This window comes from Aulostomus chinensis, chromosome 18 (genome assembly GCF_037954235.1).
Source record: "Aulostomus chinensis isolate RoL2024-O1b breed Wild chromosome 18, RoL_Achi_v1.0, whole genome shotgun sequence".
Lineage (NCBI taxonomy): Eukaryota > Metazoa > Chordata > Actinopteri > Syngnathiformes > Aulostomidae > Aulostomus > Aulostomus chinensis.
Window position 1 is genome coordinate 18267728 of NC_141337.1, and position 13754 is coordinate 18281481.

Genomic DNA, 13754 nt, shown 5'->3' on the forward strand with positions numbered 1-13754 from the left:
AAAACTAAAATTAAAAGTGAGCAGAACTGAGCTGAATGCCACAGGGGATCTGTGTAAGTTTGTAAGCATTTAAATATACAATTAACATAGTAAGACATAGCAAATTAGCACTATATACCGTCTTTTTAACTTCATTAGAACAGGTTGATGCATGTTTCCACATCAATAACAGGAAGATTCACATTAAAGCTCACTTTTTTTTTTTACCGGTTAATAATGTATGTCGTCAAAATGAGCTGTTATTAAAATGAACCACCACACAACAAGAAGGAGGAGCCATCAGTGCATGGGTCCATTGAGACTGAGATTTTAGAGTTTTTATTTGATGGCTTGGGACTTCATTTTGATGGCTTTGTCTTGCAGCTCTTATCCAAGTGTCTCATTGTGTCCAAGTAGGTCCATCTCATAAACAGAGATGTTCGATACCATTTTTTCCTTCCCAATATAAATTCCGATACCTGAACTGCAAGTATCTGTTGATGCCGAGAACCAATCCAATACCAGTGCATTAAAATAAATATAAGAAAATAAGTATTTTAGAAATAAAAAAAAGAAAAAACTGTTTAAGATTAAAAATGTTACTATTGATGTGGAAAATAACAAAAAAAGCTCTATTTTACATACTTTTCGACAGTCTCTTTGCTTATTGAGTTCCAAATAGTTTCTAGTTGTTCGCGCAAACTTGCTTTGGATGCATCTTTTGTGCGATCAATCTTTGAATCTACGAAATCCCACATTTGTTCAATAGGATTCAAATCCAGGCTTTGACTTGGCATCAGTTCCAGTGTTCCAAATTCCTTTTTCTTGCTCAAATAGTCTCTGTACAGCTTTGAATTATGCTTGGGGTCATTGTCATTGTCTGAGCCACGACCAATTGGATTCAGTCCAGAAGGGACTTCATGATGCACTCAAATGTTGTGGTAGACTTTCTTGTTCGTGATACTGTCGATTTTCATTAATTTGCCCACACCGTTTTCATTAGTGTAACCCAATACCATCGTGGAATCTCAACCACATTTTACCGTGGGTGCAATGCATCTCGCATCAAAACGTTGTCCAGCTTTTCTGTGGACATAACATGAAGATGCTGACCAAAGAGTTCATACTTGGGCTCATCCATCCAGAGTACCTTCTTCCAGTCATCAGCAGTCCAGTGTTTATGTTTCCTGGCAGATCTGAGGTGTTTCTGGATGTTTGCAGGCGTCAATAATGACTTCTTAGTTGCTATTCTTCCCTTGAGTCCTTGCCCTGTTAGTCATCTGCATTCTTCTCTGCCTGAAGATCAACAGTGGTCTTCTTTCTGTCTCTAGTACTTAAAGTCTTGAGGTGTCTGACATCTGCTTCAGTCACCTTTCGTTTCCTGCTGCTTCCTTGATGTATTTTGTTAGTACAAGTTGGCAGTTGACTCCAAATATGTCTCAGAGACCATTCAGCATCATGAAGTTCTTTAATGTGGACTCTTTCATTTTCAGTGAGCTCTCCGTGTTTTACCATTATGAATAGGAGTGAGTAATTTCAGAAATTAATCGAGCATAAGATTCAACCACTAAAACCCACTTTCCTGTTCAGGAATGCAAGTAAATAGCTATAATTTGACATCTTATTTAAGAAAGAATAATATGCTTTACTATTTTTACAGTTTTATTGTAAAACCGTAATGTGAATACTTATGGATAAAAATGCTGATTATATTCCAGCAATAAAAATAGATAATTTGTTAGAGCTTCTACATACTGGTGTTTAAGCTATTAGAGAAACATGAAAAAATAATTTTTGAAATTACCATTGCTGTTAATTTAGGACAGCTGTGGCATAAACCTTATATTGGGTGGTGGTGTTAAGCTGTTTGTGTGTGTGTGTCTTGTACTTGCTACTATTTAGGACTAGAATACATATTTACCACAATTTAATTAAACCACATTTTTGGAAATTTAGGACATTTTAGCAGGTCCTCACATCTTCAAAGGGGTGTTTGAAGGTCAAGATTTGGTTTTAGGGTTGAGATTAGAATTAGGTTCTTGTTAGGTGGAGGGTCAGGGGCTAGGAAATGCATTACATCAATGAAAGTCCTCACACAGATAGAAGTATGTGTGTGTAAATCTATAAATATAACATTTAGATTAGATTTTCCAGATTAAAGACTAAATTTCTAATGCTGTATTGATGTGGTCAGAGCTGTCTTCATTTTTAAAACAAATATATACAGAGAATTAATGCTATTGAGCTTTTTATTTTCTAGTTTGACAGACCGTCATACTTGAAAGATCACAAATCTTGGAATAATAATTTTCTTGAGCAAACTCTTAGAGCAGCCACAATTTTGATTGAATATTTTATATTTATGCTGTAATTTTTGCAACTGTAGTGCAGCAGGAACTGACATTAAAAAATAAACATTGGCGTGATCCGCCTTCAAATGCTTGACTAGATTGCTGGTTTCGCCACAGTTTGGTGCCACCCCTCTAAACTAAAACTTAACTACTTTACGAAAAAAGAAAACTTTAAAACAATTAACAATTTAGTTCAAAACAGTTTAGTAGAAAGTGCTTTTGTTTTCAAATCTATTTAACTCAACAACGATCATACTAACTCGATGATGTTACGTGTGTATGTTGTGACACAAACACCATCAGGTGTCATGTTAGGTCCACATGTCAACTAAGCTAGCATGAAACTACTTTCAGCAATGTTGGTTTGAGGTGGTTACAAAAAATCCTGAACAAGAACCCTTCTACTAAAAAACATTTACTATTCCTACAATATTCTTATATGTAGTACCTATCTAAAATTCATCATTTTAGAACTGCTCACACATATGCACCATGTTAGCAGCCTAACCTATGGGCCATCTATAGGCAAATATCATCTGTTTCTCTATAGACCTTTGACCTAGAGTCATTTGCAACACTACAGTCGTCTCATATACTTGTTGTGGTTTTAGGGCTTACCTTGAAGCTCGCACTAAGCCCCTCACAAAGCGCCCCAGGTGTACAAGCCACAACCAGACCTTTGTGATGGTAGAATTCACAGAAAGGTATCTACAATTCCATTCACTACTTCCTGCTCTTAAAGCTGTGTGTTGAGAGTTGTTCTGTGTGCCAACAGGAAGTGACAGTTCTTTCTTAGCGCAGAGTTTTAGTCAGAATGTTAAATGCTATGAAATAGCAGTGTGTGCGTGCGTGCGTGCGTGTTTCAAGTGGTGCACTTCTGCATGCTTATAGAAAGGTATGTGTGGGGGTAACTAATCAGGGCAGAGTGTTGTCATCACTGCATGGATATGTGTGGTGAATAGAACAAGACGACGTGGCTGTGCATGCTTGACCTTGCCCATTCTCACTACCCACAATTCCACACACTCCTCAATGGGACACAGTTGGCATTCAGCTCACTTAGACCAGCGCCTTCATGTCAGCCATTCCCATAATCATTATCAGCCTTAGTAGTACTTTCCTTTTGACAGGAAGTGGATAGTTTTAATTAGAGTTAGATGGCAAAAGCCTGAGGTGAAGGCTTTACCAGCTGCTGGTGTCTCAATATCATAGAAGACCTTGACCCCAAAGCTATAGCTTTGACCATTTTGTATTTCTTACTGCATGATTCACCCCAGGAAATATCAGTGAATAACTTGCGTGAGTGTATGTGTGTGCGTGTTGTGTGGGTTTGAGTGAAAATGTAGAGATGGTTAAAAGAAAAGGGAAAAGAGTTTGCACTTTGCCTTTTCCAACCGCCTTTCTTTCCTTCTGTGCTGGCTCCATGATTTGTCTTCTTTGTCCCTTTATTATCTCATTGCCAGTCTCTCATTTTGTCTTTATTAGAAATTAACTTTTTTTTCATTTTTATTTTGTTGGTTATGTCGTTTTTTTGTTTTTGTTTTTTTCATATTCTACAACCCTCAATATGTTTTTTGTGGTGACTAGTAAAAACTGGAAATGATAGCCACTCTGGGCAAAGGTATGTTCCCTTCTCTTGTGGCCTACTTAACCACATCGGAGCCGATGCCTCTCTTGCATCACCTAACCAAAATCCCTCCGCTTGTCCTTTTGACTGTCACAAACCCAGACAGCATTAAGATAGCCTTTGCTCTTCTGCCCTTGTGATGGAGGGCGGTGTGCTTTTCCTTGGAGGTGTTTGAGTTTGCTACATTTAGTCCTTCACTGTTTGTCCACTAGGCTTGTGTATGGGTTCAGGCAAGGTTGCCTCATATCTCCATCCTCCTGTACCATGTCTTTTGTTCTCTAGAATATCGAGTGCTTTTCCTGTCACTTGTGTGATTGTTGTAATAATGCTCAAAGCTCTGTTAAGCATCTAGAGCTAGTATCCCCCTCTCTTTTTGATTCTGTTCTGAGCTGTAACTTTGCTGCTGTCAGGTTTGAATTTCACATGGATAAAGAGGGGGGACATCTAGGTTTCTTTTGTTACTAGGATTATTTGTTTGTTCATTTATTATATTTTTTCTGTTTCCCTGACGACTTCTGTGTGTTGTTGTCAGTCTCCACGGTAACCACTCGCTGTTTCTACGGCAATGGTAAGTTGTGTACAAACATCTATCACTGAACTGATCTCCTCCCCACCCCACCCCTGAAATGGGCAATAATATGATATTATATACATTTTATTATGATGTTAGAATATTCTTTCCTTTCTATTTACCCAATGTTCTTAATGTGATAAGCATAAGCCCGCACAGCCATCGTAAGCTACACAGCATCTCCAACTGATGCAATAATATTTTCTCCACATGCCCGTTCCCCACCATGTCATTAACACCTCACTGGGAATGACCGAATGTAATCACCCTCCTCTATGCAATGACACGGCTACCCACAATCCATCTGATTAATTCTCCATTGGTCTCAATGTACGTAGTATTCATCTTCTTGATTAATAAAAATCAATAGAAATGATATGAAGCTCCGCTCCCTCTTGCTGCTTTGAGTGAATGTGGATCCTAAGTTGCAGGGCATATAACTCTGCTATGATGTTGAATCTTTTATTGACCTGTGTTATTTTAGTGTGGTTTACAGTTATTTAACATTAGCCACATAAAAATATGAGTTGATAAATTTAGGGAAGGAGAGTTTATGTAAAAATGTTACATGTGGCTATGTGCATCCTAGCACAGCTCACTGTTGATAGTTAACTTCTGCAGAAAAGTGTGTTGACTGCCTAGACAAAGCCCAACCAAATGTACACATCTAGACAAGCAAAACTTGACTTTGGGCCCTGTTTAAGCCATTTGTGGCCTTTCGATCTTGTCCAGTTCATTAAAATTAGTTCAACAATGATAAATATGTGTGTGAACTCTGGCACAAAGCACTGGCCTTTGTCAGTTCATCAATCATGGGCATGTTTTGGGAGTACCAAGAATGTAACTAATCCAAGCAACATCTCCCATTCTCTTAGGCGTTGTTTTTTAAATGGTGTGTCCAGTGAGCACATTTTGGAACAACCAGTTTCTGCCAAAGAAACAACTTCTTCTTCGTGTCTCTTCAAGTCCCCCTGAAGCACCCCGTAGTCACAACCTACTAACAACAACAAAATGTTCCAAAGTTGTCCTTTTACAAACTCTTAAAATCATCATCTGGTGTAATCCACATCTACCTTTGAATATAACGCTGCACCAGTACTGTGCCTCCTTTTTAAAATACCGTGTTCAACTGGAGATATTGGTGGTGTCATCGGCACCGCACCACTTTGTGCCAGGTATATGACAGGGCCCAATGTCTTAGTTTGCAGTCTTATCAAAGTGAATTATTAAACTGGAACTGTTCATTAGAGGCCTTTTTCATGCATGTAAAAATAAGAAGTCAGATCTGGTCTTTTATCAAATCAGCCAGTGTGGTAACCATATGGATCTCTAAACCGTTATGGGGTTTACCTTGCTGTTTTTTAATTTTGGGTCTCTATTATGCTGCCATTATGTTTTCCTCTTTGGTTTGGTTTTCTTGTAGTGGATTGTCTGTGTATTAGTAGTTGTAGTAGTAGTCATAGTCATAGTGTACTGGTCTTAGTTTGTGACACACAATTCTATTGCCTGGCATAGTGTCTCATGTCCATTTTATTTCTCTCCTTTTTGGGAATGAGGATTGCGCGCTCTCTCTCTCTTCCCTCTCTCCCCTTCTCTCTCCCTCTCTCTCTCCCTCTCTCTCTCTTTCTCTCTCTCTCTCTCTCTCTCTCTCTCTCTCGCTAACTCCCTCCTCCCCCTCTTATTTCTCTCTCAGTTCTTTTCATCCTTTGGTGCTGTTTCTCAATCCACCACACATAATGAGATTTTCAGGGGAATGGTCACCAAATCTAATTGCTTTATTTGAATGATGCACCTTGGTATATATGTTTTGTTTGAAAACAGTAATGTTTATTTGTGTTGCTCATGTACATTTTATCCTTTTTTTCCTTTATCCTTTATTCTTCATTTCATTTTTATTTTTTGTATATGGACTGGCTCTGTGTTTCCTCACCTGCATCCCTTCCTCTTAACTTCTCTCTTCCATCTTGTCTCTTATGTGTTTGATGTGGGAGTGCTGCGATTGTTTAATTGGTCTCTATGCTGCATCCGACGCTTGCTGATTGGCTGAAATTTTTCTTTTTCGTTTATTACTCACTCTTGGTCATGTTATGCGCCCATATTTGGCTGCGTGTAATTTCTGTGGTATATGATTATTAATTTTGTCAATCAAATGTTTTTGCACCCCCTGTTTCTCTCCCTTGTATTTGTTTCTTTTTAGGTATGTAAACCCCACAAATTTTGGTTTCATATGGAAATGTGACTTCATTCTGTCTAGGTCTATTGTTTAGACTTGGGAGAATAAAAGTGAGATGAGAAAGTCTGAATGTTTTATTAACCATTTAATCACTCTGGAGATTTGCCTTCCATTTTGGTCTCTGTCAGTGTGCATGTCATCCTGTCAACCCGGTTTCGTTAACTGTGCACAGTGGTGGACAAAGGACACAACCCCAGTGCTTGGTAGATAGATACTCCTGGTCAAAAAGTACTCCACTACAACTGAAAGTTGCTCAGATAATTTGTTTTTTACTTTTGTCAGGTGTTCAGTGGTAAATCTTTAGAATAATAATACATTGCTCTATTGTTTTCACTCCGCATTTTTTCATTGTCTCTGAAACCACCTAAATGTGCTGTCTCAGGTGGACTGAATGTTCAGACTCTGAAGTTTGCTCGCAGTAAACATTTCAAATAAGGATACACGATAATAACGGCTGGTCATCAGTCCAATGCCTGATATTTATGTTGTCCCAATTTTTGCTTAAATCTCTGCTTGGCTCACTGTCTGTTGTTTATGAAGTAGAAACAACTCAGTTAAGATAAGATTTATGCGATTTTTTTTTAATATTTGGGAAATAAATAAAACCTTTTTTTTTCCAATTTCACAATGTTAACATTTGTTTTTCAATATGGTCAAAATGTGGTCGTATTGATTTTTTTCCAAACATATAATATGAACATAGGTAAATATCAGCTATTGGCCAAAACAGTTGTAGAATATTGGATACCTGCAAAACTCCCTATTTTCCATATCACCACTTCAAATCATACGAGTCATTTTCTAGATTGGAATCATGATTATCAATGGTGACCTTTGAAATTGAATACGTTTGTCTCATTGTGTCACGCATGGGTCAGTTTTCATCCAGCTGGACAGCAAATTCTGACTTTAAAGCAAGCTCGGTTAAGAGCAGGTGTTGTGACTGGTTTCTCCTCCAATGAGGATCACTTCCGGGGATGTTATTTGTAAAAGAAACAACAAATCAACAACTAACTTCAAAGCTTCATGCTAAACTTAAAGAGCAATGACAGCCCTCACTGAAATGTAGTGGAGTCAAGTTCAAGATTTGTCTCAGAAACATAAGGAAAGTCATGTTTCTAAAGGAATAAATACTCAACTACAGAATGTATACTCCAAAAATGTCCTGAATAGAGTACTTCAGTAAATGTTCTTCAGCACTGTCCACCACTGATTGTGCATTGACATAAACATAAACTGAAGGACACACAGGTGATTGTCTCCTATTTACACAGGCCAAGTTAGTCAACTCTCATAACCCTGTACTAAATTTAATGGTGATACCGTTTTTAACATTATTTTTATGCATTAACTCAATTTCCCTTCAGAATGTCTCCTCTCAGATAGCCACATACAGTTGTCAGAGCTGGCTAATTGAATCTTTTGTCACTGACCTTGTCGTTGGCAATGAGGGAAAAATGAGGTAAACCTCATTTCCATATGAATGACGCTTGGCAGATGAAGGACATGACTCGGCAAGAGTGGCAATGCGGATGGCAGTCTAGGCATTAATGGTCTCTAAATGGGAGTCCATTGCACACAAGCGCTCTCATGCCTGAATCTCTTCCCTTTGTCACGCACGCACTCTCTCCTCATCTTGCCTAAAGGTCATAAATCTTAAGCTCGCCACACAATCAGATGTAGCAGCTTCAACAGCACGCCTGAACTGTGTGGGTTATTAAAGGGAGTGAGATTCTCTTAAAGCCCATCAAAGGAAGATGAGGATAAATCAAAGGACCAGAGTGTGAGCCTTTGAAGCTCAGAGAGGAGATTATCAGGCATCTTGGATTGAAAAGTATGCATTAGACTGAAATTGCAAAACATTCACAGATGCACACCCTCAAAAAACACAATACAATACACTGCATGCCAAAAATGAGTTATTTTGCTGCGCCCGCACCCCCCTCTCTTTGTACTCTCAGCAGTAATGTAACCAATGTCATCCAGCCCTTGTATCTCACAATGAATCACTGAATCTCTACTGGGCAACTCACTTTTAATTGCATGATGACTCAAATCCCCCTAACAGTCTCCACCCACTTGTGTACACAGACATGGCTGTCGAGTGTGAGCTGTAACAATAAATACGTTCTACTGGGTCATTTCGCAGGGCATGACTGGCAGAACGATTTGGGGGGGATATAAACTATATGTTGACATACAGTATTGGGCCGTGTCTCCAAATGACATCAGATTTCTCCCTTTTTAATTGTCAGTAAGATTGCATATCCCCACAAAATATTTTCAACCTCAGACATGCACCATGATTAAATTCAGGCATGTTTAATGGCAGCACATAAGGGCAGGCATTTTGAATGTAATTCTGCAGTTCATAATCACCCTCATCAGCCTAGTAATCAGTGTTTGAGTCTGCATTTTTCCTGTTCTGGTCGGTGGTTTGACTGTCTCTCCCTCCACTCTCAGGTGAATAATGCCACTGCCAGGGTGATGACCAATAAGAAAATGGTCAGCCCCTACCCTAATGGAGAGACTCTGAGCACGCTGCCTTATGGTAACAACCACACAGACTCACGCGTACAACCAAACACTGTCTGTCTAATAACCGGTTAAACACACAATGCAGTTACAGTGATGCCTCTCTCTCTGTATGCGCTCATACAGACCACATAGTGTAACCAGTTTATTTTTAGTTTAGTTAACGCTTACCTGTTTTTGAAATAGTACCTTTTACAAACAAATCATGTAACCAAATGGCACGTAGGTTTTATTAGATAAGCTTAAACATAAGGGCCTTTTTTTTTTAAATCTCGTGGTCCTCAGCTCTCAAGAAAGTTTTCATTAATAAGAATTAGTGTTAAAAGGAACACACCAACTTTTTTATGAAATACACTTATTTGCCATCCGCGCCAGAGTCAGACAAGAAGATAGATGACATCTGCTTGTTGGCTTAGTGCAATGGTCCCCCAACTTTGTGTTTCTAACCACTCGCTATGTATCCCCTTTACCTCCACAGATGGCGCTCGTGCCACCAGTAGCCAGGCTAGTACTGCTAACTAACCTTTTTCATTCTCTCGTACAAAATAACTTTTAGCAGTTGCAGTCGCTCTTCTAGTCAACAAATGTGTTGGGTTTTTTTTTAGCTCAAGTTTGGAAGTGCTGCAGCTGTGCTGCAGCTGTGCTTCCGATTCTTCAATTTAATTAGCTTCATAGTTTGCGATTTTGAATTATTTCATTGCAATTTATGAACTACATACTCTTCAATTCATAGCAAAATTATACACAGCCTTAGTTGTGTTAGCGCAGGATAGGACTGTTTTGGAGAGAAGTATATTTCATTACTTTTTGACACAGTTTTGCTATACTTCCCATTTGGTTGGTGTGTTTCTTTTAAGATGTATAATTTTTTTATTTGGTAGGGCATCACTACGTATTATAATCAATAATACATAATGATGCTAATAATGATAATGCTAATGATTATGGTAGAATAAGGAACTTTAGCATATTGATTTTTAAATACTCTGGCAGTTTTAGATCATTCTCTATTACCTGGGGGGAAAATAAATAAGATAATATTAAAGGAAAAAAACTCATTATCAGAGCATCAGGCTACTTTTATATTGAAATATCTCAGGATGCAGGAATTGTAATTTAGCTTGGTTGCAGCTTCTCAAGATCTATTAAGATTTATCTATGCCTTCCACTTTCTCCTGTGTCTTGTTCTGGTCATCAAGCAGTTAAGGGTTGTGAGTGTGTTTTACTTACATATATGTATTTTGCTATGGTGTCCCCTCTAACTTTTAATCTGTTTTGTATTTGTGCTCCTCTGAGGAAAGTAGGAGATTAGAGTGCTTCCTCCCTGATTAAATATGGACAAAATACAGCACAGTGATAGGCAGCTATTTGGTTTTAACTGATCTGCTGAGGTAGATTTTTTTTTTCTTTGTGTCTTATTTGACAGGCAGTGTGAATGAATATGTACATGCTGTGTCCAAGTGTTATTCATTAAATGAAAGTTTTCCTTCATGTCTGTAATACCTCTGTGTGACCTCTTCATATTAATAAATTAATAGAAATGTCTTGTTAAACACCAAATAACTGTAATAACAACCGCCCCTATGAGTTAATAGATCCTCTTTCTCTGTGGTATTCAGCAGGGTGGAAGTTGAGTCCTATGGTGGGGGCTGTGTATGGTCCAGAGCTCTACGCAGGCAAGTCCTATCTCTATTTGCTAAACTCACTCTAAAATCAGTCTTCACTTTTCAATTTCAGTCACCTTCTGATTTTTACTTTATATTAATGCGCCGCTTACCCTGCGTGTCTCCTCACTAACATGTTCATTGGTAGGAAGACCTGAGGGCTGTGGTAATACCCTTCCCATCTCCTTAAATACACCCAGAGCTTTCACATTATGTCCTCTATCCACATTGTCCTTTCCCTCCCTGAGACATTACCCATCTTTACTTAATGTTTTACCTCATCGACTCACTTAACCTGTCTCCCCTTTTCTCTGTCTTGACCCTCTTCGTATTCTCTTCCCTCCTTCCTCCAGTCCCAGGATTCCCCTACCCTTCAGCAGCAGCAGCCGCCACTACAGCAGCAGCAGCATTTCGGGGTGCCCACCTCAGGGGACGGGGACGGCCGGTCTACAGTGCCGTGCGGGCAGCTGTGCCACAGCCTGCAATACCTGCGTATCCTGGGTAAGGAATATACATCTCAGTAGTTCAGTTGTACACAAAAATCCTTGTTTTTGAAGTTATGGTTTGGTATGTTGTCAGAACAAAAAACAAACCATACAATGCTCCTTTTGACCCCCCCCCACACACACTTTTTTTAATCAAACATTGATTTAGTGAGAAAACGATCGCTGTCTTTCTTGAATACAAGTCTGCCAATTGTGCTGTAATCACCCACAACCTAGCAGTATTTTTGAAAACTAATTATACCTATTTTTAAAAAACTGACGTGATTTGCTCCCGAAACAAGATACTGGGGTACAATGACTTTCAACATGTTTCAAATCCCTTATCAGCAAAGATATATAGTTGCATGTCTGCCACTATAAAAAACATTCACAGTGTTTGTTGTCGTGTTCACTGTTGTAATTTATTGGAGGGTAACCCATTTGAATGTCTGGGGGAGCTGGATTTGCACTCAATTATTCATTCATAGAAAGGATAGCCACATTTAGGTGATGCAGTCTGATACAAGTGAGCCGATTCGTCGTAAGTAATAGATTGTAGTAACCAACTGGCATATTTCTGTAGTGCAGAACATTATGCCAAAGGTTCCACTGTAGTCTACTGTACCGTTACTGTATTGGCTGTAAAAACAGTGGATAAATTGTGTTGAATGTCACACGACCTCCATGGAATGACTCATGTCACCATCACAATTTGATTAATTTGGATCGATAACATTTGGAAAGCAGTGTAGCATGACTACATTTTAATCCACATTCAGGTAAGCAGAGGGCAAACCAGAAGTAGTCTCACTGACCTTGGCCTACACCCCTGTTACTGTTTCTCCTTTAAAACTGGTTAAATTGTTTTGAATGTCATGTTGCCCCGCAAAATGGCGTGTTTGCCTATCGGAAATTGGTGCAAACAGTTTCTACTTTTGGATGCAGAGAGGTTTAACTAACTGTGATGAGCGTAATGAGCATTATATGATCTCATTATGAAAATATCATTATCTAGAGATTGAAGCCCCTTTTGTACCAGCTGGAAAACCAACTACAAGGGAAGAGGCTTAATCAGCATTCAATCCTGGGTTAAATGACCCTCTACTCAATCAGTTTTCATGAATTACAAAACTCAGGTTTATGCATCAATTTGTGGCCCATTCCTTGCACAATGCTATTATGCGTGTAACTTCAGGGATTTTATTTATTCTCAGCCACAAACTCACTCGTCTTTCCGCATGCAGAACTCCAACGTCTAATAGTTTGCATTGACTTTGAAAACCAAGACTGCAGCAAAAGCTATAAAATTGGAAATTGGATTACTCTGATTGACTTGTTTTGGAGCTGTCCCAATTCTATACGTCTATGAATATCACAACTCGAAGATAAAACCAGTGAATGTGTCGAGGAACACCTCATCAGTGCTCCCACGTTTTGTTTGACCAGGTCTGTGTTTTACACAGCTGTGTTCATACAGATCTTCTGATCAAACATTATACGCACTTGACTCTCTTCAGCAGCCCAACTGGCACACTGTCAGTCTGTTCACAACCTGTTCAGTGGAGTATGACTCTCTGATTGGGATTACACTATCCAAGGTTCATTTGAATAAACACAGATACCGCCACTGGTAGATTTGCATAAACACACACAGACCACTTTCAGTCATTATGCATAAGCAGTCACCCTGCACACAGACTGGATACAAATGATTCACGTTTACTGTGATCCGTTTCCTGTGTGCATGCTGTTGCTGTGATGGTTATCTAATGTGGCTTTTGTGTTTTTAACCTGTGCTCGGTGGCTGTTTACTGCAATGACTTTAAAAATTAGGATAAACTAGATGAAATTGGGGGTTGCATGAAATATTGTCTCCATGTCAGCTCCACTGATGGCTTTAAAAAGTCCATAAAAACTGCACTTCAGCGACATCATCTATTAAAAATGGCCTCTAATGCCTTTATTTTCTTGCAGTCGGGGAACAATAACATTTTATGGGTTTTATCTTAGTGTCGTTGTAGTCAGTGAACTTTATGTATCGCTCCCACGGGTCTCCTGTTGTCATGCAGAATGGTGCTGGTTATTTTGGTTGCAGTTGTGGAGCTTTAATGGAGTTGTATTTCCTCTGCATGCTGCATGGGTGTGAAATAACTCTCTCTCTCTCTTTCTCTCTCTCTCCCTCCCTCTCTCCCCATCCCCCCCTCCCCTTCTGTGTTTTTGCTGTGTGTTGACCTTCATCCACTCTGGTTTTGGGACTGCCACCACTCTTTTTGCACTACACCACCCCCCCTCTATGTGCCCTCCTCTTC

General features: G+C 39.1%; 1 protein-coding gene across 4 annotated transcripts in view; it reads left to right on the forward strand.

Moving 5' to 3' along the window:
* LOC147245534 (RNA binding protein fox-1 homolog 2-like) overlaps positions 1-13754 on the forward strand; it is a 56384-nt gene that overhangs the window by 34371 nt on the left and 8259 nt on the right. For all 4 annotated transcript variants that reach the window (XR_015109936.1, XM_086183928.1, XM_086183930.1 and 1 more), the window contains 3 exons: positions 9225-9312; positions 10916-10972; positions 11314-11461. Coding sequence is in view for 3 of the 4 variants with exons in the window: in XM_086183928.1 (XP_086040054.1) it covers positions 9225-9312; positions 10916-10972; positions 11314-11461 (293 nt within the window). In the remaining variant the exon portion in view is untranslated. The remainder of the gene's footprint in view (positions 1-9224; positions 9313-10915; positions 10973-11313; positions 11462-13754) is intronic.